This window comes from Trachinotus anak, unplaced genomic scaffold, assembly GCF_046630095.1.
Source record: "Trachinotus anak isolate AG129_WGS33_773 ecotype Australia unplaced genomic scaffold, CSIRO_AGI_Tana_v1 ptg000023l, whole genome shotgun sequence".
NCBI lineage: Eukaryota > Metazoa > Chordata > Actinopteri > Carangiformes > Carangidae > Trachinotus > Trachinotus anak.
Genome location: NW_027273874.1, coordinates 7,769,791 through 7,792,827, shown reverse-complemented (window position 1 = coordinate 7,792,827; position 23,037 = coordinate 7,769,791). Strand labels below are relative to the sequence as shown.

The 23,037-nt window shown below is 42.9% G+C and overlaps 1 protein-coding gene across 1 annotated transcript in view; it reads left to right on the top strand.

Annotated features, from left to right (window-relative positions):
- Positions 1-17,678, top strand: part of trpc5a (transient receptor potential cation channel, subfamily C, member 5a) — a 106,928-nt gene extending 89,250 nt beyond the window's left edge. The window contains exons 14-18 of the mRNA XM_071459415.1: positions 3,795-3,990; positions 4,225-4,434; positions 8,488-8,529; positions 11,714-11,803; positions 13,728-17,678. Coding sequence (XP_071315516.1) covers positions 3,795-3,990; positions 4,225-4,434; positions 8,488-8,529; positions 11,714-11,803; positions 13,728-14,750 — 1,561 coding nt within the window. The 3' untranslated portion in view covers positions 14,751-17,678. The remainder of the gene's footprint in view (positions 1-3,794; positions 3,991-4,224; positions 4,435-8,487; positions 8,530-11,713; positions 11,804-13,727) is intronic.
- Positions 17,679-23,037: the final 5,359 nt, after the last annotated feature.

The following is a 23,037-nucleotide window of genomic DNA, read 5'->3' as shown; positions in this document are numbered from 1 at the left end:
ATGTCACACACACACACACACACTGTTTCTCAGGCTGCCTCCCACACAACTGCAGAACTGTAACAGTGAAATGACTGAGGGGCTGAGAGGATCAGCTGTTTATGACTCGGCTTGGAGGAGAGAGAGGAGAGGAGACGAGGAAACAAGGAGAGGTGAGAAGAGGGAATGAAGGAAAAGATGGGAGATGAAAAAAGGTAAGGAATAAGGAAAGGAGAAAAGAGGAAATTAGGAAAGAAGAAGAGACAAGGAAAGGAGAAGAAACTAGGAGATGAGAACAAACAAGCAAGGAAAGGAGAAGAGAGAGGAGGAAACAAGGAAATGATAGGAGATTAGGAAAAAGGAGAAAAGAGAAATGAGTGGAGAACAGAATAAATGAGAAAAGGAGATGAGAAAAGAATGGGAAACAAGGAAGAGAGAAGAGGAAAAAAGGAAAGGAAACGATGCGTGTGGACAGGAGAGTAAAGGGACCAAGGAGAGGAAACAGGTAGGATAGGAATAGAAAAGATTAAACAAGAACAGAAGTGTAAGGAGACGAGGAAAAGAAGGAAAAGACAAGTGGAGAGAGGAGATAAGAGGTGAGGAAGGAGATGAAAGATAAATGAATAAAAAACAAGAATAATTAATGAATGAAAGTAGAAATAATTAAATTGTTCTTAATGAGAGAAAGAAAAGGTTCAAGAGAGAGAGAGAGGTTTATTTCTCTTTATTCGCTTCATCTCTTCTTCTTCTCCTCGTTTCATAACTGCTACGTAACGTCACCGCCCCCCCCCCCCACCACCACCTCTCTCTCTCTTCATTTACACACTCTCCTCAGTCTCTCGCCCTCTGACTCTCCCTCTCTTGTTAAATAAACACACACAAACATATTTCATCCATACAGGTTTACAGAAACTTAATTCCATCACTCACAAGCTGTAAACACACACACACACACACACTGTAATGAGAATAAATGCTGGAGTGTTGAATATTTTATGCAGCACAAATATGACACCCTGCAGACAAAGCCCCCTCTCTCTCTCTCTCTCTCTCTCTCTCTCTCTCTCTCTCTCTCTCTCTCTCTCTCTCTCGGTGTAGTGTCAGCCGCCACCAATTGTTGCTTCATCAAAAATTCAGTAACCGGCACTGTCGCACAAACAGACATGGAGAGAGAGAGAGAAACGACGGATGGAGCAGAGGAGGGAAATGAAATGAGGCAGGAAACAGAGGGATGGAGAGTGGCAGAGTGAGGGGAGGAAGATGGAAAGAGAGGGAGAGGAGGTGTTACGTCATAATAGGAGCATGATGATGGAAGAGGGGGTGAAAAATAGACTCACAGATGTTGAGTTTTTGTTAAAAAGTGAAATAATCTCACATAAATATTCAGAAACCAGCTGATAAAACAGCAGAGGGAGGGGGCAGGAACCAGCCAGTCCACCTTAAATACAGTGTCTTCATCAACATCCTTATTAACTGTAGAGTCTCAGATACCAGGACACAGATTTCCTCTTATTTATCTCTAAATATTCAAACATTAACTCCGTCACTTGAGCTGAAGTTAATGCTTTAATCAGCCTTTTCCACTGGAGATGTTTTGACTTGCACTGTGGGAAAAGCACAGGTGTAAATAATCACATTAATAATGGCTGAATTCCATTTAGCTCCTCTGTCACAGTCGTGCTTTTGTAAACACAGACTCACTGTTCGCTGTGCAGCTTTTCATTATTCTGAGTGGGACATTACCCACTGTGTCCTGCCAACAGCCCTGCAGTTCAGTGCATCACATTTTATACATGCAGACGTTCCTGTTGTGCGACTGATGATTCATGTGTGTGAGATCTGGGTGTAGAGCTCACTGCTGAGTGAATGGACGGCACTTATACAGTGTTTTTTTTTAGTTTCAGAGACCACTCAGAGTGCTTTACACACATTCACACACATTCACACACTGAAGGAGCAGCCGTCAGGGGGTCAGTAACTTGCCCAGAGACACATGGACACTGTCTTCCTACCAGCCTACAGGTCGTCTTTCAGCAGGTTGTTATGACCCATCGTTAGGTTCTGTTGCTAGGCGACATCTAGTGGTCGTAGTAATGATGACAGGAGCAAAGGGAAAAGTGCGGTGACGTAGTTTATAGAGCGACAAAGTCCACGGTGGGTCGACATATGACATATGACATAATATGACAAATAGCAGTTTATGTTGTTTCTGGTATCCATGACCGTTTGTTGTTATTGTTGTAACCATGGCAAAGATCGTCTAATGTTGAGGAAGTACTTATTTTAACCTAAATCACCATCTTTTCTGAAACCTAACCAAGCCATGACCATTATTATAGTAACCATGGCGATGAAGGTAGGTAAACCCCTGATGGTACAGTCTGTGTGTTTATTACTGTAACCATAACAACCAAGGTCCGGCACGCCTACCGCCGTAGGGGCGCTGTTTCAGGAGACACTGCTATGGGTCGTATCAGAGGGTTGAGGAAAACGACCTGTGTGGTTGTTGAGGTTGGAGGACTGGTTGGGAGCCGGGGACTGACTCACACAGTTTGTAGTCAATTAATGTGTTTCCATCCACCTCTGTTATGTCAACATTAGGAGTTGGGTTTGATGAGATAAACCAATAGTTGATGCTAATTCAACCACCACAGAAGAAGAGAGCAATAAAGATGACACAGTTAAAAGAGCAGCACTCAAACTTCAAACAACGTGGTGAGAAACGGTGATGAAAACATGGAGGAAATCTGACATCTCCGCTTCATGTAGGAATAAACGTGAGGACGATGACAGTCGTCTCATCGCTCCACACACATCTGATGTTTCCTCTCTACAGTGGAGGAAAGACCGGGTGGAAACACATCTACTCTTCACTGGGTCACTAAACACAGAACCACTGTTAATGTCCCGCATGTGCTTCACATAAGAAACATTATAATGTCAATAATACTCACTCGATTACACCGTGATCAACTGTTTATTGTACTAATCTTTCATTCTGTGGTGGCAGAAGCTTTTTTAGTCGAGTAGTTTCTGTCTGTTTGTGTAATTACAATGAATGTGTCTGTACTCGTGTTGCCATCTGGAGGCACATTTAGTGCCAAGATGTTTTAGTTCAACACCATTAATACTGATTTTACTAACTGAGCTATGAACAGTTCCACTTCAGTGTCTGTCTGATTTTACTTCCAGCTGATCTGCGGTACAGTCATGAGTTTGAGTAAAAAACAGGCAATAAATGTTTGTTTTTTTTAAATCTCACCAGGACACGTCTCATATCATTAACTCTGTACCAGTATCAGCACTTCCTGACACCTCCTGAAGGTTTTTATACTCAGCATTTATTTACACGTGGACAGATCTGAGTGTGCTCCATGAGCCCAGCAATGTTCAGATACAAGGAGATGATTTACTGGACAGCGTTTTGATAACCTGTTATCTTCCACTCAGGGATTTTTCTGTAACTTAAAGGTGGTTGGTTGGTTTGAATCACATGTTTATCATGTCATATCAGTCTAATTATTAACTGTCCAAATATCTGTTAAATGCTAAATCGGTTTAAATGTGTTGTTCTCATCAACATGATGAAATATGATCTTAAACTAACAAAATGTGAACTTTTAAATATCTACTTGTGTAACTTACTTATTTTATGTGTCACTTATATTTTCCTGTTGTTCCTCTTGTGATCTAATTTATGATTATTCTGACTTTGTTGTCCTCTTACCTTGCACAGCTCGTTGTAAAGCTCTGTTGAGGAGCTCATCAAGTTTTACAAATGAAGTCTCCACTTCCTCCTCTGTGTGTTTCCTCAGGTTATTTGAGACCCTCCAGTCGCTGTTCTGGTCGATATTCGGGCTCTTGAACCTCTACGTCACCAACGTGAAAGCCCGGCACGAGTTCACGGAGTTCGTGGGGGCGACCATGTTCGGGACGTACAACGTCATCTCGCTGGTGGTTCTGCTCAACATGCTGATCGCCATGATGAACAACTCCTACCAGCTCATCGCTGTAGGTCACCACGTTAACCAGTGCTGAGATGATGAACTGATTAGTAAATAATCGAGACAGATATTTAACATCCACATCTGCAGGTGTCATGTACTTTGGTATAAGAATTTGCTGAATTAGTTCTAATTAATCATCTGTCATCTGTAATTATATTTGATAATGAAAAGAATTTAGTTTCAGCTCTGACATGATCCCAGTAACGTTTCCACAAACCCTCTCCTCGTCTCCCTCCAGGACCACGCCGACATCGAGTGGAAGTTTGCTCGCACCAAGCTGTGGATGAGTTACTTCGACGAGGGCGGCACGCTGCCGCCTCCGTTCAACATCATCCCGAGCCCCAAGTCCATCTGGTACCTGCTCATGTGGCTGCACAACAAGCTGTGCAGGAGAGGCCAGCCGCCCGGGGAGGACACGCACAAATGTGAAAACCTCCGAGAGTTCACGGTGAGTGGAGGAGCTCCAGAGAAGCCTGAGAGAGGAGATGTAAAACGTGACTTGATTGTTATTTTATCTGTGTTTCTTGTGGTTTCCTTTAAATGAAAAAAACATAGGTATCCGTCTCATGTGCTATATTCTGAAAGGTTGTTCTGCTGTAATTTAAAATATTGTTGAGGACGTTCAAGGCAGCTGCTGCAGCAACAGCCTGTAAGGTTATATAATCACTATTTACCTTTTTGCCAAATGATATGGTTCCTCTGCAGCCTGCACTTTTTCTCAGGGCCTGTTTTTTACTCTGTTTTCTTTGCCTTTATTATTTGTGTCGTCCACTTTACTCTCGCTGCATCTCAGCCCACAGAGAAAATGATAGTTCATTCATTCTTATAGGAAAAAATGATAATAAAACTGAAGTGGAGCTTGAATGTGATTGATGGTGCCAGGATCGGACCAGTGAACGCTGCACCTATGGGACAGTCAGTTTAACCTTGACGACTTCAGCTGTAGACAAAACTCCCAAAGTTGAGAAAATCAGGAATAAATATGTGTAAATGTTTTATTTATTCATGTGTAGCTTAGTATGCCGGCGTGGCCATATGCCCGTCACCGAACAGTCATGCAAACAAGCTGCACAAGCCTCAGCCGGGCTAAAAGGCCATATGCTGATATTCATGTTGACAAGTCACTGGAGGATTCACATGCAAACTGAGGCCTGGTTCCTGTGATTGGACGTGTACGTTCAAGCTGTGAGTTTGACGCCGTCGCACGAGCCGGAGCAGCGAGTTTCCTCTGCAACCTCAGGTTTATTTTTGTCAGTTTGACGATGATAAATTTTAGTTCAGCAGGAACATGAGAAGCTCAGATGATGATGCAGATTATAAACAAACCAGAACGTTTTAGTGAAATGAAAGTAAAATGTATCTGTACCTGACAGCTAACGTTAAGGAAATAATCTCCACTTTGTCAGGTTTTACAGCACCTGAAGGTCTTACAGGGCCGATTGTGTTGCTTGAGAACCTTTGCTCATTCTTGACCTTGGAAACAGCAGTTGTGCACCTTTCACTGACAGCTGGTCAAAACTCCACCTGCTGAGGAAGATAGTTCGATACGTTCAAAAGCTCCAGAAGAGCTATTGAGTGGAGTGAGACTGTTGTGTCAATAAGAAAAGGTTTAGAAGATGGAAAATCTGGTTATATTTCATGTATTGATTCTGGTGTGATGACTGAGACTGGTCTTCCACTGCCACCGGTTTAAGAACAAACAGTAACAGGCTGTAAAACAAGGCAGGGAAACTCAATTATTGTCATTACAGATTCACCTAACAGAGTAAAAACAAAGACACTGCTCATCACAGTAACACCCAGGGTCCTGCTTCCAATTAGCTTCTTTTGTTCCAGCAATGGTGAAAAAATGTTTAGTTTACAACGATATGAAACATAAAAGCAGAAAATCCTCACATCTGAGAGGCTGGATGTTTGTCATCGCAGCTTAAACAATTTGAACAATTACATGATTCTCATAAAATAGAAAAAAACTCAAAACGTATTAAAATCTTTTGTTAATTGCTGTTTTAAATACACTCGTCCTTTGTTTTCCCTCTTTTTCTGTGGCTCACTTTTGATCTGTTTCCCCTGATAAACTTGAACGTCACCTTTTATTGTAGCTAATTGAACTATAATCATATAGGTTTCACCATTTAGACTCAGTCCTAATGTCGTCCTCTCGCTCTCCCCTAACTCCCCTGTCTCTCTCTCACTGTCCCTGTTGTAATAAAGAGAGAAATTGGCCAAAAGACATGACTTTAATCATATTGGATTAAATTCATTTATTTATTTAAAACAGTTTAATATGGTATAAAATGTCAGCAGGTGGGGAATCAGTGTGGGTTCAGCTGTTCATACTGAACACGTGGTTCATTGTCCTGAGTTTATAAAACCCAGTGATTCCAGGAGTGACATGGATATATGTCAGTTAACAGAAATACAATCACACACATGGACGGACATCAGGTGTGTGTGTGTGTGTGTCTGTGTGTGTGTCTGTGTGTTAGCATCACCAGATAAACACGTTCAACAGTCCAGTCATCTGGAGACTGTGATCGAGCAGTGCAGTGTGATAAGGCTTTGTCTCACACACACACACACGCACACACACACACGCACACACACATGCAGTGCAGCTGGCATGTTCACCTCAGCTAAAGTCAGCTGAGTTATATAAGCCAACCAGCCCACATAGGTTCACAGAGCCACACAGCTCTGCAGAGATCTGATCAAGGCAGCGAGCCGGTGTGTGTGTGTGTGTGTGTGTGTGTGTGTGTGTGTGTGTGTGTGTGTGTGTTTTGACAGAGTAAGCAGGAAAACAGCATGAGATATGGAAGGCAATGATAGCTCTGAAGAGGAGAGAGATAGATTGTTAGAGGAAGTTGTGGGGAAGATGACTGCAGGTTTACGTGTGTGTGTGTGTGTGTGTGTTAGCGGACAGCAGGGAGACAGAGGAAGACAAATTAGAAGCGTGGCTGAGTTAGACGAGTGTGAAACATGATGAAAGTGAAGCAGAGGCAGAGGTGAAGCTCTGAATATTGAGCTGAAATGGAAATAAAATGAAAATGTGGCTGAAGTGTATGAAAGAAAAAACAGGGAGATACGGGGATGATGGATGTGTGTGTGACAGAGGAGGAAATGAAGTGGAAGGATATTGTTGAAGGGACTGAAACACACAGTCTATCTGAAAAACACACACCTCTGAGACAGAATTTACTCAACAATCATCTTTAATCCTGCGTGTACATGTAAAACATACATACACTATATTAATACTGTGACAGTATCAAAGCCTCAGTTCACAGAGAAATGCACACAGCCTGTATTCAGAAACTGAGCTTTTATAGTGAAAAGTGGAGAGAAAAAGCAAATGAGTTTCAGATTTTTGCCTGTTTTTTTTTATTCATTAAGAAAAAAGTTGAAAATCATATTTTACCATATTTGATTTTTTTAAATTGAATTTTCTTTTTTATTAATGTTCAAAATTATAAAATAAAATCCTATATATTATTTATAGAAACTAAACATAATGAGCCCTGTTTTCATTCAGTGTTTGCGTTTGCACCACAAACCACAAAGAAGTTCAATTTTATTTAATTTGATTCTGTTTTTTATTTATTATATTCTGTTACCACAATGAACAATAACACATATTAAATCCAATAATTCCCAACCAGGTTTTGTGTAGCCCAGGGGGCAGTTGTGCGTTTGCCAGGGGGCACATGAAAACCTGAGGAGGCGCTCTGTTAATTTCACTGAGTCAGTTTTACCAACACATGCTGCATGAAAACTACTTAGCAAGTGTTAATATTATAGTTGTCAAGCTTCAAACATGGCCCCCAAAATACAACTAATTTGCAACAGCAACACTTAATCTTGCATTGATGCAAATATCTTAAACCACATTTGTTTTAATTGAAATGAACCTTTTTAATCTCATTTATGATCTTGTGTGTTTATCCGTTTTCCTCGTCTTCCTGTTGTAAAGCAAAATGCAGCATAAGGACCTTTTACTTGTGCTTGGTTGCTGAATGAAAAAACTATGGATTATATACAGTAGGTCTGGTTTGATGCTGTGGCTCTCTGAAAATGAGCCAACCGCTCTCAGTGCTCTCGATTCAACTGGATTCATCATCTGATGAGCTGAGAAGTGGGTTTCATGGCGAAGATGCTCACACTTCTGCCTCATAGATGATCCTGATTGTGGTTGAGAGCGTCAGCTGAAGGCCTGAAATGTAAATGAAGAGCAGGAAAGAAGAAAATGTTACGTATCTGTTCTGAGTGGAGACAAACGATGAAGTGAAGTTCATCACTCAGCAGCTCTCCCGGCTGTTAAAGTGTCGCTCTGTCAGCCCGAGGCAATCCGTTACCTCCGCTCTTTTGTTTTAGTTTGGTGCTTTTAATCAGTTTTCAAGAGAGGATGTCACTGTTTAAAAAAGAGAGGGGTGGAGGAGAAGGAGACGGAAAGAAAAGGATGAGACGTCACAGGTTTAACATGATCTCCTTCTTCTCTTTGCAGGAACGTCACGCTGACAGTCTGATACAGAACCAGCATTACCAGGTCTGTACACAGTCATGGATTCGTGTGTGTGTGTGTGTGTGTGTGTGTGTGTGTGTGTGTGTGTGTGTGGTAGAGGTCTTCAGCTACAGAAACCCTCCAGTATGATTGAACCTGAACTCCAGAGTCCTGCTGTTCCAGGTTTAGTCCACCTTTAAGAAATAATTGGAAAAGGCCGGTTGCTAACAAGTGGCTACATGAAACTACAGAGGTTGTAGTGAACAGTCCACCTTTACAGCCTTGGTGTGATTATAGCTGTGCTTTTGCAAACTATGACTAACTTTGTAAGAGGAAAGGCTTTTTAGTGGTGGTGACGGTGAAGTCATGTGACCATGGTGTCGTTGGTTTATAGCCTAACATGAGCATTTTTACCTCCACTGATTGTATTTAGGCTTCAAACATCATAAAGTTAGTCATTAGTCATTAGTGAAGATGATCCTGCTGAACAAAACCCGTCAGTTTCATAAACTGTTGTTTGTCACAGAGTTTTTCTTCAATAATCCAAAAGGCTTTTTGTCGAGGGATCGAGGGTGACGCTAACATCCAGGTTAGCTTACAAACATACGTCATCCCTGCGGCACTCTGCCCCTGCTGAGAGAAATCATATGGTTATAAAAAGAACAGGCAGGTATGAGGAGGAAATAAGCTGCTGATTATGCACCAGTCTGTACAAAAAGGTAATAAAAGAAGAAACAGCACAGGGTGGCTGGTCTCCAGATGCTATTTTTAGAATTTGGAGAAGAAAGAAAAAACGTCAAGGACAAAAACATAATAAAGCAAAAAGCTTATTTCCATTCTGGTCTGAGTCAGATGACAGATTCAAGTCAGGGAAGACAAAATAAACAAATTAGCGATTTAAAAACCATCTCTGTGCAGACGGTTTAAAGGCACTCTCCTGTAAGGAGGAATTAGGAACAGTGTGCATCAAGTGAAGGTTAAGTGCACTGTGTTGGTACCTGGGGGTCTATGAACGGGTACTTAAGACCACGAATAAGGGTCCCGGGACACATGCGGTCCTGCCTGTTTTCAGTGGCTGGATTCAAGACCCAGTGCTGTCCAGTCTGACAGTCGGTGAGGTAGGACTGTAGCTGTGTGTCGGTTTGAAAAGACACACACACACACACACACACACAACAGATTGCATCTCCCCCGGCCATGTTACTGTGGCAGTGTCCAAACCAACACCAGCTCCCTGTGGACCCACAAACTGCCTGTGTGTGTGTGTGTGTGTGTGTGTGTGTGTGTGTGTGTGGTTCTTTTTTTTAAGTGTGTGTTTATCCAGCTGCTCCTGAAACTGAAAGTGTTTTTGTGTTGAAAAACGAAACAAAAAAACACACATGTACGTGTCCAGGTCTTGGTCCTGTGATTTTGCTTTTCTCTGATTTGGTCAAACACGACTAAAAGCTTAATATTAAAGGTGCCCTGTGGAGTTGTAAACAAAGTAATGTTTGCCTCCACTGTTCCACACCAGTTATTATTACATGTGCCCTTGAGGCCCAACAAACATGCTGAGTACATTTTCCTCCTCATGAAACATTTACACTGCCTGGTTTTGGTGCTAAAAGTGAGTCAACAGGCAGAAAAGCAGCTCTTCACTGCCCTCTCGAAGGTATCATGTTTGTTTGTTGCACCTGTGGCCACACCCAGCAGTGATGTCACAAAGTCCTGGAGTACACCTGTACCTCGCAGCAGCGAGTTAAGAAGTTAAACCAGTGGAGGTCAGCAAGGACACGGTTTTCAGGAGGTGATAAAGGTGATAAAGGTGTCGGGTCAGCTTCACTCTGCAGGTACGAGCCTCCAGACTCCTCACATCACCTGAGGATCTTTGTCTCTGGAGGAGCTGATCTGGAGGAGCGAGTGTGTTTCACCATCTCCGCATAGAAAGTGATGTATTTTTAGAGTTTGTCTCCAAAGTTAAACTTAGCTGGAGCTTTTCAGCATTTATGTTGATAGTAAAACAAAGTGTACATTGTTTTTGGCAGCACTGATTGTCATCTCGATGTCCAGTTTGTAAGAATTCGTTCAGCGAATCAACTGGAGACTGAGCTCTTGTGGTTTGACACCTCAGCACTGGCAGCGACTACAAACGCAGGAGCGCCAGTACTTTTCATTTGGCCGCACCGATCGTTGCTTTGATACCCGTCCACGTTTTTAAGGATTGTTGCAGGAATCTGTCCTTCACTTCTTCAGCAGAGTGTGTGGTGTGTTTTGGCAGCGGCGGAGAGTGACAGCATGCCAGAGCGTCCTGTTTGGCAGTCACAGGTGTTGACTGTGGGAGGATGCAGAGTGTCAGTGTGTGTTAATGTGTGTGTGTGTGTGTGTGTGTGTGTGTGTGTGCTGTAGCAGTGTGTCAGGGTTTGAAATACCACCCACTGAGCACCAAATGCTGGTGAATTTGTCTTTGGTCTATAAATCAATAAGGGTCAGCCGCCTCATTGGCTGATTACTTAATGAGACAATAACATTTAAATTCATCAGTCAGCTTGAATCCTGCTGCACGGCGTGATCAACGGCAAGTGAACACATCTTAAAATAAGCACACAGTAAAACACAATGTGTGTGTGTGTAAATCTTAAAGGTCCCTAAATATATGAGACAAAAAATGGTTATAATTACTGTAACACCTGCTGCATCATTTTCATGAAATGTCCTGATGAGTTTCCTTGAAAAAAAAATCTGAATGAACAAGCGAATGAAGTTTCACTTCATGTCAGATCTGCCCAACCAGTTTAAATAATTATTAATATTGTTTGTTGTTGTCACACACTTTCCTGACGACAGATTAATAGAATAACTTGAATCTGGTCAAACTGAAAACTACGTGGTTGTTTCCAGGAAACTTTCTACAAACTTACTGACCTGTAAATGATTTAAATCTTAAAACTTTTTACCATCAAGGACCCAGAACTGAGACAAATTAGACCACAGAGCCCAAATGATAAGGTTCTTGCTTTTAGATGTTTTATTCCAGGAAGTGTTAGAAAACCACAACCAATGACATCCTGTCATTGTGTTTCTTATGGATGGAATTAAAGCAGAAATAAATTATTCCTCTGGGTGCCCCCGGACCCCACTTTGAGAACCACTAATGTAAACAATGAAGTAACAACAACAAAACATGTGAAGTAAAACAGTAAAATAACAATAAGTGAGTATGTTCAGTAACCATGGCGACTGTCTTCTGCAGGAAGTGATCCGGAGCCTGGTGAAGAGGTACGTGGCGGCCATGATCCGCAGCGCCAAGACCGACGAGGGACTAACGGAGGAAAACTTTAAGGTGTGTGACCAGAACAAGCAGCTGTGGGACAGCGGACACGTTTGTGGATCCAGATAAATCAATAAATAAATAAATGAGAAGAAAAAGGAAGAAGGAAAAAAGATGATAACAAAATAAAATGAGCAAGAAGAAAACTGAAGGTAACTTTCAGGATGTTTCCAGTGTCTGTGCTCACACAGTGTAGTGTGTAAACAGCAAATCGTATAGTGAGTAGCTGGACGCCCTGCAGAGCAGCTGCACACCGACTGTTTGCTTCGTGTTTGTGCTGCAGGTTTTATTGAAACCAAAGGCAGATTCAGTTAAAAATTAAACGATCTTTCGAACTCTGAGGCACGTCTTCTCCTCCGCTCTGATCGATACCTACAGCTCCCTGTCGATGATCCTTGAGGAGAGTTTTCTGTGCTTTTTCCAAATCTTCTGAGCAATAAATTATTATGAGCTGTTTCAGAGCTGGAGTCAGTTCCCATGATGCCTCTGGAGCCCAGCCGGGGCTTTGAAGTGGAAAGTTCCTATGGGCTTTTCAGTGCAAAAACAACATCAGGTGCACATTGGACTGAATCACTTTCACACCCCCAGTGTGTGTGTGTGTGTTTAAAATGTGTAACATCAGGTGCATGTTGAAGTAAATCTCAGTGTTTTCTTCTCTGAGGATTGAAGCCACATGTGCAGCGTTTGGATCACACGTGGCCGGTGAAGACAGAGACAGAAGCGTCTCTGCAGGCGTTTATCTTCTGTCACTCAAAATAAAAATCAGTGTCTCCAGAACAAACATGGAGGAGTCCTGGTAACTGATCACATTACCACGTTGTTTATTGTTCACATGAGCTTTAGAGTGATGAGACGATCATAACAGCTGAGGACGATTTCAATCTGCTCATTATTTATATGAATTAACTCACGTTGTAAAATGAAAATGTTTATGAAATATCAGAGAATCGCAAATCAAATATCAGCTAATCAAAAAATTACTGTAAAATAATTCTGACAGTGAGTCTGAAATGATGATGATGATGATGTCCCAGCATGTTGTATATTAATTTAGCTTTTTTTTTTTAATTACATGTTTTATTTTTATTTAAATTTTATCAATTTTGCAATGTTGCATCTGATTAGTTTCAGGTTTTTGTTCTTTTTTGGCATCATTGAGTCTTGGCTGTTTTATTTTCATCAGGATGGTGCTGAGATTGTTTTTTACATTCGTATAGTTCCTCAATTAGCCTTTTTTAATTAATTGATTGATTAGTCATTAGACGAACAAAACATAAAACAGCCTAAATTTTTAAATTAAAAAAACAAGATTCACTCTTATTGGCCAAAAGAAAACTCTTCTCAATGCAAACCTAAATAGTTTTCTAAATGTTTTTTTCCAGAATGAAACCCCCCTCCAGAATCTTTACCAGCCACAGAGTCGAGGCGTTAAAGGTTCATTAGCTGTACATTATGTTATTATGTTGATAGACTGAAGCCATAAATTAACATAAACACAAAGAGCTTGAAATGAATGAAGAGTAAGTGAATTTATTTAGTCAGATGAAGTGAATGAGTATAAACCGACCCCCCCTCCACTTTATTCATCCTCTCTCCTCTTCTCCTCTCTTGACCTCGATCTTCCTCTCTCATCCTCCTTCCCACTGCACAGTCCTTACCCTTCTCTTCACCCTCTGCTTCTATAGACTGTTTCACCTCCTCTGTCATCACTCTCATCTCTCCCACCTCCTCCCTCCTCATCCTCCTCATCCTCCTCATCCTCTTCACCTTCATCTTCCTCCAGATATCAGATGTTTGTTCCCTTTAAAGCTGAAGAACAAGGTTGTGATTGTTTTTCTTCTTCTCATGTCGATCTCGCTTGGTAACGACTTTTTACTCCTTGTTCTTTAAAAGATTAATTTTATTCCCTTCATTTCCTGTCGCTCTCTCTTTCTAGGAGTTGAAACAGGACATCTCCAGTTTCCGCTATGAGGTCTTGGATCTCCTTGGCAACCGGCGTCCTCCCCGGCGGCACTACTCTTCCTCCAGCGAGACAACCAGAGAGGATGGTGCCATGGCCTCCGAGGATGACAGCGAATCGGGTGACGGCGGTGGAGGCCAGAGGTCAAAGAGCGTGACCTTCATGACCCCACTGGAGGACGACACGGGGCCGACGCCCACGCTCGGCGTCTCCGCCCTGGTGCGCTCCATTTCTGGAATGACCCAGATAGAAAGAGGGGGAGAGGTGGAGGAGGCGGAGCTTGAGGAGGGCATTGGATGGGGAGAAGAGGAGGAGGAAGAGGAGGGGAAACCAAAGAGCAACGGGCTGAAGACGACCGTCATCCCTCCGTCCTCCACCACCGTCCTGCCCTTGCCATCTTCATCATTCACCTCATCGTTCTCATCATCACTCGCTCGTACGAGGAGTCGTCTGCAGCGCTTCTCGGCTCCAAGGGCAAAAACGGACTCTTTCAAACGCCTCTCCTACCTGTTCTCCCGCTCCAAACGCAAAGCCCCGCCCATGCCTCTTCCCCTCCAGTCCCCGCCCTCCTACACCATCTCTGACGGGTTGCTCCGCCCCCTGGGGAGCCACAGCCACTCCGACTTCGGACTCAGTGACGTGACCAGAAGCGAGACTCACCTGAACGAGGTGGGCCGCTCAGTCGACATCAATAATCCCTCGTTCTCGCCGCGGAGGACGAACGGGCGGGACTCACTCCTGACGCTGCCCCTCCCGCCCCCGTGTCCCTGCCAATCCCTGCACTGTGCTTCCAACATGTCCGAGTCCAGCTCTCGCCTCCTGGACTCCAGTGAGGACGTTTTCCAGGGCGGAGGCGTGGGAGGAGCGGGCGAGGGAGATGTGGACGGAAGAGGGGGAAGAGGAAGGGTGATGATGATGGGCGGGTGGGTGGGGCCGTGTGATGATGTCATAGAGGACAGCTGTGAGGTCATAGAGGACTCGGTCACCACGCAGCTATAGGAGAGAGGGACAACCAAACTGTTTTTCTTTGTTTGTTTGCGAAATGGATGAACACATTCGGAGGGAGAGAAGCAGAGAGAGAGGCGGGGGGACGAGAATCCAGCGGAACGTGTTCGAGAACTCAGCCGGACGGGTTCCGGAATCCCGCTGTGGAATTCTAGAATGCTGTATTTCCAAAAGACGGAGCGTGTTCTGAGGATCGGCGTCAGCAGTGGTCACAGAGTGAGGACAGGAGGTCCTCAGATGGCAGACGTTCATAAAGACAGTACCCTATACAAGTTAGCTAACGAGCTACATAGCTAGCAGGCACTATAATGTGACAGTTTAACAATACAATATAATATAATGTGACCATATGTCATAAAGTACAGCTGTGAGGTCATAGGCTAGCTACAGAGCTAACAAACTACAGAGCTAACCCTCTACTGAGCAGGCTAACTAGCTAGACAGCAAGGAAGCCAACAAAGTGACCCTCTAGTGAGCTAACTCAGCTAGCTACCTAGCTAGCTGACCACTCAGTGTGAGACTTTTGTTTTGCACTGAGAATGTGAGGTTTATGATTTATTTTCCTGTAAACAGATAAGTTTTTCACAACTGTCTGTTCCTGAGACTTTACACTGCGATAACGCCACACGTGCAAATAGCTTCTCTAGCCTCTGGGGATGTTTAGCGATCGTCATAGTTTCAAAGTTTATGACTGACCTTGAGTTGTCGATTGATGTTTGAAAATGTTTTTCAGCTGCTGAGGATTTGTTTTGCTGCTGCGTTGCCGTTGACGACAGGGATGAACCAGCAGCGGGTCTCGGCGGCCGTGCTGTTTCCATGCAGCCTTCTCAATGCACCGTACCGATGATCAGGTCAACACGCATCTTTTCATGGCTCACAAAGTCACAGCAGCCTGTCTTTATGAACACCTGCCATTTTCCACACACGCCGCAAAGAGAACAAAGGACGAGTTTAAAGGGAGGGTACACATTTTTCTTCTTTCCTCTTGGAGATTCAAACACACATGATTATTATGGATTTACAAGGAGCCAAAGCAACTTTTCAGAAGGGAAATATTGCCAAAGTTCCTCTTTGGTTTTCAACGCAGTGTTTTCCAGATGCTGCATTTCCCTTTAACCAAACTGGAATAAAAATGGAAATTAATCATTTTAAAACCTCTGGAATTTAAATGGAACTACAATTAAACATGAAAAGGAAGGAGCCCAGCTTCAACAGGAAAAAAGGGACAAATCACTTTAAAGTTTGCAAAAATGTATCAGGACACATGGAACCTCCCCTTTAACTGTGGATTTAACTCCGACCGAATCACTGGGAATGAACGGGAACGGCGTGGAACCACCACTCTGCTGTCGATAGCCTGCACCCTCTCTCTCTCTGCATCAACAAGGGCCAAGGAACTTTATTTTATCCTAATAACAGTTATACTAGTAATAATAATAACTATAATAATAATAAGAGACTTCTAATAATAATAATGAGGACTATTCTGGTTTCTAAAGACTGTCTTTGCTTCTCTTTGAGTTGCCTACGATATCCTGGCTTCTCGTTCAGCTCTTCCTTAATAAGTACACTTTAACCTGATGAATAAAAATATACGGTGATATTTATTGTGAGGAGGAGGAAACGATGGATGGATGAAGAGGAGGGAAAGGAAAGAGGAAGCGGCGATGAAGGGAAAGGAAGGCAGGATTTCTGGATAAAAAAGAAAGAGGAAAGGAATGTAAGGTAGGAAAAGTGCTGAGGGAGTGAAGGGAAGGAAAAGTTTGCCTTTCTATTTGGGAAATCTATTTTAAAGGGAAATTTCACCAGAATTTCATCATGACTTTTTTTTTTTTTCTTCTTTCTCGAAGTCGCTCAGAGCGGCGACTTCAAAGGTTGGCATGAGCAGAGGCTGTTGAATTTTACTCTGGTTAATATACGACTGTCAGCATTGAAGTAGAGAAATTATGCATGTCTGATCAAAAAAAAAAAAAAAAAACCACCGTTACCTGCAACACACACACACACACACACACACACACACTCTCTGGAAATATCAGCTGGTGTGACGAGTAGCTCGTGGCCAGATGTTTTGCCCTTTCTGAGTTCCCTCCAGAGTCCTCCACCGTCTCCCTCCTCAACCAGACCTCCCTCCGCCCTCCTTTCACATCCTTTCTTCCTCCTCACCTTTCCTCCCTCCATTAACACCCCCCCCCCCCCTCCAGACTCTACAAAAAGCACGCACATACATACACTCGCCCCTCCGGCAGACGCTGTGACCTCACCACCAGCTGTCTTGGCAGCGACGGCGGCAGAAAGCCTCAACCCTTCCGATGAATCAACATCCCAAAATGTCACGGGTGTAACCATGGAGACTTGAGTTCCCGCTCAGCAGCCTGTAATCATAATGTCACGTCCAGAGCCAGAGAGCTGTGCGCGGCGGAGTCAGACGCTGCCGGGCGTCCTGGGGCAGGCTGGCAGGCGGGGGGGGGGGGGGGGGGGGGGGGCAGCTAAGTGGTTAGTGATGACACTCGTCTCTTTTGTATTTAAAAACAATTTGACATAATTTTACAAAACACCAATAACAGAGGATGACAATAAGGGACAGTGGACGTCACAGCATCTTTACCCCTCAATAAATAACTTTAACCCTTGGTTTCGCCAAGAGACTGAAAAGCAACAGCATCGACTGGTTGTTCAAAGACATAAGATGACCTGTAGTTACCTTGTACACTGAAGATTTCTGTGCTACAGAGCCAGAAAAGCTCGTATGAACCAGGTCAGGGTCAGACCGACGTTTCAGCTCGCACAGCTGAACTCAAATATCTGTTTCATTTTCATCTCAGCCGCACATCGTCGGTGTTTCAGATTTTAGATTTACAGAAAACCAACCTGACAACAACCTGACACACAACCTAACACACAACCTGACAACAACCTGACAACAACCTGACAACCAACCTGACACAACCTGACACACAACCTGACAACCAACCTGACACACAACCTGAAACACAACCTGACAAACAACCTGACATACAACCTGACATACAACCTGACACAACCTGACAAACAACCTGACAACCAACCTGACACACAACCTGAAACACAACCTGACACACAACCTGACAACAACCTGAAACACAACCTGACAACCAACCTGACACACAACCTGACAAACAACCTGACACACAACCTGAAACACAACCTGACAAACAACCTGACATACAACCTGACATACAACCTGACACAACCTGACAACAACCTGACAACAACCTGACAAACAACCTGACACACAACCTGACAACAACCTGACACACAACCTGACACACAACCTGACACACAACCTGACAAACAACCTGACACACAACCTGAAACACAACCTGACAAACAACCTGACAACCAACCTGACACACAACCTGACACACAACCTGTCCTAAAGTGGATATTTTACAGTGGAACCGGTGGAACCAGTGGAACCAGAGGAACCGGTGGAACCAGTGGAACCAGAGGAACCAGTGGAACCAGTGGAACCAGCGTCTCCGAGGAGCCGCTCACACTCCCTGAAGCTTCCTGTGTGTAATGAGCAGCTGGTTTCTAACCTGTGACAGTGTCAGTGTTGTGTGTTCGGCTCGCTGCGCTGCCCCCAGGTGGCCAGGAACTAATCATTTAATCCAGCTTTAATGCGACGGGACATTAGATGATTAACATTTAAATGATCTGAAGATCCTGTGAAGCTCCAGGCTTTTTACAGATCAATGCTTCGATCACGCAGCTCAGTCTGAGGAAGAGGCTTTATTGATTATTGGCTTTATTGATTTCTGAAAATTCTTAAAGTGAAATCACATGGACTCAGCATCACTGATAAATTATAAACTAAGGAATTAAAGCTCAAAAGTGAGCTTTAGATTTAATCAAGACCAAAATCAACAGAATGAAAGTGGATAAATAAAAAGAGAAGAGGTGAACTCCCACTATTTAGCTTCAATAATTAATGCACTGTTTGAAACTTAATAGTTTATAACACTATAATGTAGGTGTGCAGAGTTTTAAAGACATTTAAAACTGTTTATTAATGTTCAGAATTTGTCAGCAATTACAACTTTTCCTATTAAGTATTATATATATATATATATATATATATATATATATATATATATATATGAAACTATATTGCCATTCACCGGCTTCCACAGGAGGAGTTATTGTTGCTAAAAAAAAATACATTCATAAATACTTGTATCCGATTGTGTGTCCTGCTCGGCCTCTCAGGATGTTTTCAGTTTGTTGCAACATCTGATGAATAAAGATGCAGCAAACATAAAAATCTTTAGTGTTTCTGAGCAGAAAATGAACCAAAATTCAGTGTAATCTGTCAGTGTGATGTTTAAACCTCGCTCGTTTTATCTTTTAGCTCAGTTCACCTTTAAACTGCTTCAGTCTTGGTTGCCAAAACTCTACTGAACTCCACTGTGTTCCACGAAACCAAAATCATGGAGCTTTTCCTCAACGCATCAAAAAACCAGGACGCACACGAAGACGACAACTGCAGATAAACCAGAGGGGGAAAGAAAAGAGACTGAATCTCTTGGTTACCATGGCAACCAGCCTGCGTGTCACCACCCCATAATCAGGGCCACGCAGTGCCACACATGCACTGCACCAGAGGGTTTGGTGATCAATCACACTTCGTCAATCGCTGTGACAACTGCGGGCAGACGCTGTGGGACGTTTGAGTGTCGTCTGAGTAAAAAAGGGAAAAAATTCAAAAGGTGTCAAAACAAACAGAGTGAGGCAGGACTTTTATTTTGAAATATGTGGAAATTCACACAGAAGTATTGATCAACTGGAGGACTGCAGCTTTGAGTGTGCAGTCAACACACACACACACACACACACACGCATGCATATATTAGGCAGCACGGACAGAAAAATACACAGGGAACTGATAATCAATCACTCTGATAGATCAATACTGGTATTGCCAGGGGGACCCCTGTGGGCCCTTTAACCCACTGCAGGGTGTGTGTGTGTGTGTGTGTGTGTGTGTGTGTGTGTGTGTGTGTGTGTGTGTGTGTGTGTGTGTGTGTATATAACCCAGGAATTATTGATCCAGCCAGAATCCATAATTAAATCTGAGTCCTTCATGGATATGTATTGATTTAGATGAGGCTTGTACATGGTGTGTGTGTGTGTGTGTATAATAGAGGAACAAATTGAGTAACACTGAAGCAGATATATTTTCTGAATGGACAGAAACATACACACACACTTTGATCGCAATAGGCAGCGGTGACGAAGGAAAAGGTTCATCTCATGCATTATTCACACTCACTCACACACACACACACACACACACACACTCACTCACATGTGACCACTGATCTGACAGGTCTGACTAAATTGTTTGAGGCGACTGCAGCCCACAGTCCACGTTAATAACCCTGTGTGATCTCTGTAGTGTGAATCTCTGACACACACACACTCACTCACACACACACACTGAGCACTAATATTCCTGTGTGGCTTCACTCTGCCTCCAAGGCAACTGAGGACAACAGCCTTGTCCACTATTACAAATCTTAGGTGTGTGTGTGTGTGTCTCGCCACAGAGGAAAATGAAACGTGACGCTCATCAAGTCAAGTCAGGAAATCAGGTTAAACTCTGTGTGATGATTTGATCACACACAGATTCAAAGATGGCTGCCGATCACGCTGAGTCAGCTCAGATGGGGCCATTATTTTCTGACATGACCACGATTCTGCGTCACGTCCTCGTGATGTGTTCAGTGTCACAGTGCAGAATCAGGAGGTTTAAAGCTCCTCGTGTGGTGGAATAGAAATTGAAGCTGCACTTGTTTCATGAATAAATAAAAATGAGCGTAAGTTACATTTTTGAGTAGCTTCACTTTATCTACACCAGATACATAAATCCAGAAAATCCAGAGCTGCTAACGTTGGTCGAGACATCACCGAAAACAAACCGATCTGCAACCTATAAATCCATAACTGATACAAATCTAATGTTCGATTTACACAAAAGCATCAACATGGAAACATATCCTGTCAGTAATCGTGGAGTTTTAAAAGCCAGAGCCGTCGACAGCTGGTGGAATAATGTCTCAGTCACTGATATCAATCAATAATCAAATCCCATTACACGTGTCGAGGTCATTCTGCTGCTGAGGGGCTGTAAAAATCTGATCAGTGCTCCTTTAAGAAAAGGGCGAAAATGATTTGGCTCAGCTGCTAGTCACACACACACACACACACACAGTACATATATACGGCATCATTCAGGTTCCCCTCTCACCTGCTAAAGGGATTTTGAGCTTTAAAAATAAAACCCTGTCCTTGTTTTTCTTTGTTTTTTGGATTTCCACATGGATGAATGTATGACTGTGTTATTTTTCTAGAAGCGGACGGCTAGCGCACGTTGTTGACTCTTTAATAAAGGCATCCTTAGAAAACTGGGCTGTGGTCGGACTGTTTATTTATCACATGTCAACATGAGGGTCTCTCTCAGGCTTCTCTCTGGAGCTCTACTAACAACAGGTCAGTCAGCCAATCAGAAGAGAGGATCTGAGGCTCTCTTCTGATTGGCTGATTGTTTTCTGAGTGATCAAATAAAAATTAAGCAGATTTCAGGTGAACACTCAGAGAAACCAAATCCTGCAAGGTTTGATGGTGGGTCCAGGTGGGCGGGGCTTGGGGCGTGGCTGAGAGCGGTGACTGCTTTGTTGTGACATCACAAAGTTCCAGAAGTCCTGACGGCTGGTTTTAAGGCTCAGTGTCTGAATACAGGCTGTGTGCATTTCTCTGTGGACTGAGGCTTTGATACTTTCACAGTATTAATATAGAACCTAGACCTGCTTTATAATCACAAACACATGGACCTTTAGACTGTGTGGAGCTTTAAAATATTTACTGAAAACCTTCAAAATATGACATTTTTCACATAGGAACTCTTCCTTTGGTTTGGTGGCTGTGGACGTTAATGGTTATATTATGATTTACTACAAATACAATTTAGCTTTTGTCAGTTAGTTACGTGTCATTATAGTTTATGTCAAAAGTTGTGTCTTGGATCTGACAGTGAAAAACAACATTTGGAACTTATTTTGCAGAAGATGATGCAGAAGAGTTCATGGAGAAACTGTGGTGAGTTCGGGTGGTTTTACTGACCCTGTTCTTTTAACTGATGCAAACACTAAACAGAATTAATATGATAATTGATTAATGATCAATATAAAGACACATTCTTACATTTGAGAGGAAAAATCAATCCAATCAGAATCACAACAGTAACAATCTGAGAAAAGCAAAAAAAAAAATGCTTTGTCACATTTTTTGAAACAAACCTTTGTTCACCTTTGGAGGCAAATTGTTGCCCCTAGCAACGTCCTGCTTTTGCACCCACAGCTTGAAAGAATCATCCCACACGTCTGATCGAGACCCAAACACCAGCTCCGAGTCTATGAAGAAAAGCTATGAATTTAAATTAAAGCCACTTTCAGCAGCATCACTTGTTTTGTCTGCTCCCGCTCTGCTGCTCCGGGTTATTTTTAGACGTGTTCTGAGACGAGGACTCACTCTGAGATTTAATTGATGTGCAGTCAGGTGTGTCTAGGTGCCTGACTGTTTCCCTGAGAAACCGACTCGCCTTAAAACTGAGGATGTGGTTTCTAAAGCCAAATACAGGCCAGATCCACGTAAATCAGGTCAAGTGCAGTGAATTTCCTTATGTAAGCAGTGGGAGGTCTTAGGTGAGGTTTATACGCACTGTGCTGTGGAACCGCTTTTATTGATTTATATGAAAAAGTTGTGGCCAAAATGATGATGTAGCTTTTTATTTTTCAGGTTAGGCCCCTTTAGTTTTCAATAAGCATTCAGTAATAATTTAGACTGCAGTGTTAGCCTCAGTCCTTTATCCTAACTCCTGTTTTCAAGGAGCTAATTGTAAGCTTTGCTACATCACCAGCATTTGCATTACAGCTGTCCACTCACCAGCGAGCTCCAGCCACAGCTGCATTTACAAGACAACAGCTGGCAACACGTCCTCTGAGCGGCAAGTCGGAAAGTGGCAAGAATGACCAACAAGCCTAACTACAGTAGATTATTATTAAATGCAATGAAATCCACATTTAATCTTTATATAAATGTAAGAAAATGTAAACTGTTGCCAACCTTTTTGGGGGGATGTGAAAAACCCAACTGTGATGGGAGAAGAGGAGCAGAGAGATTTTCAGTTCTTTTGAAAAGTTTTTAATGAAAACATTTTTTTGTTTAGCCACAATGTCTG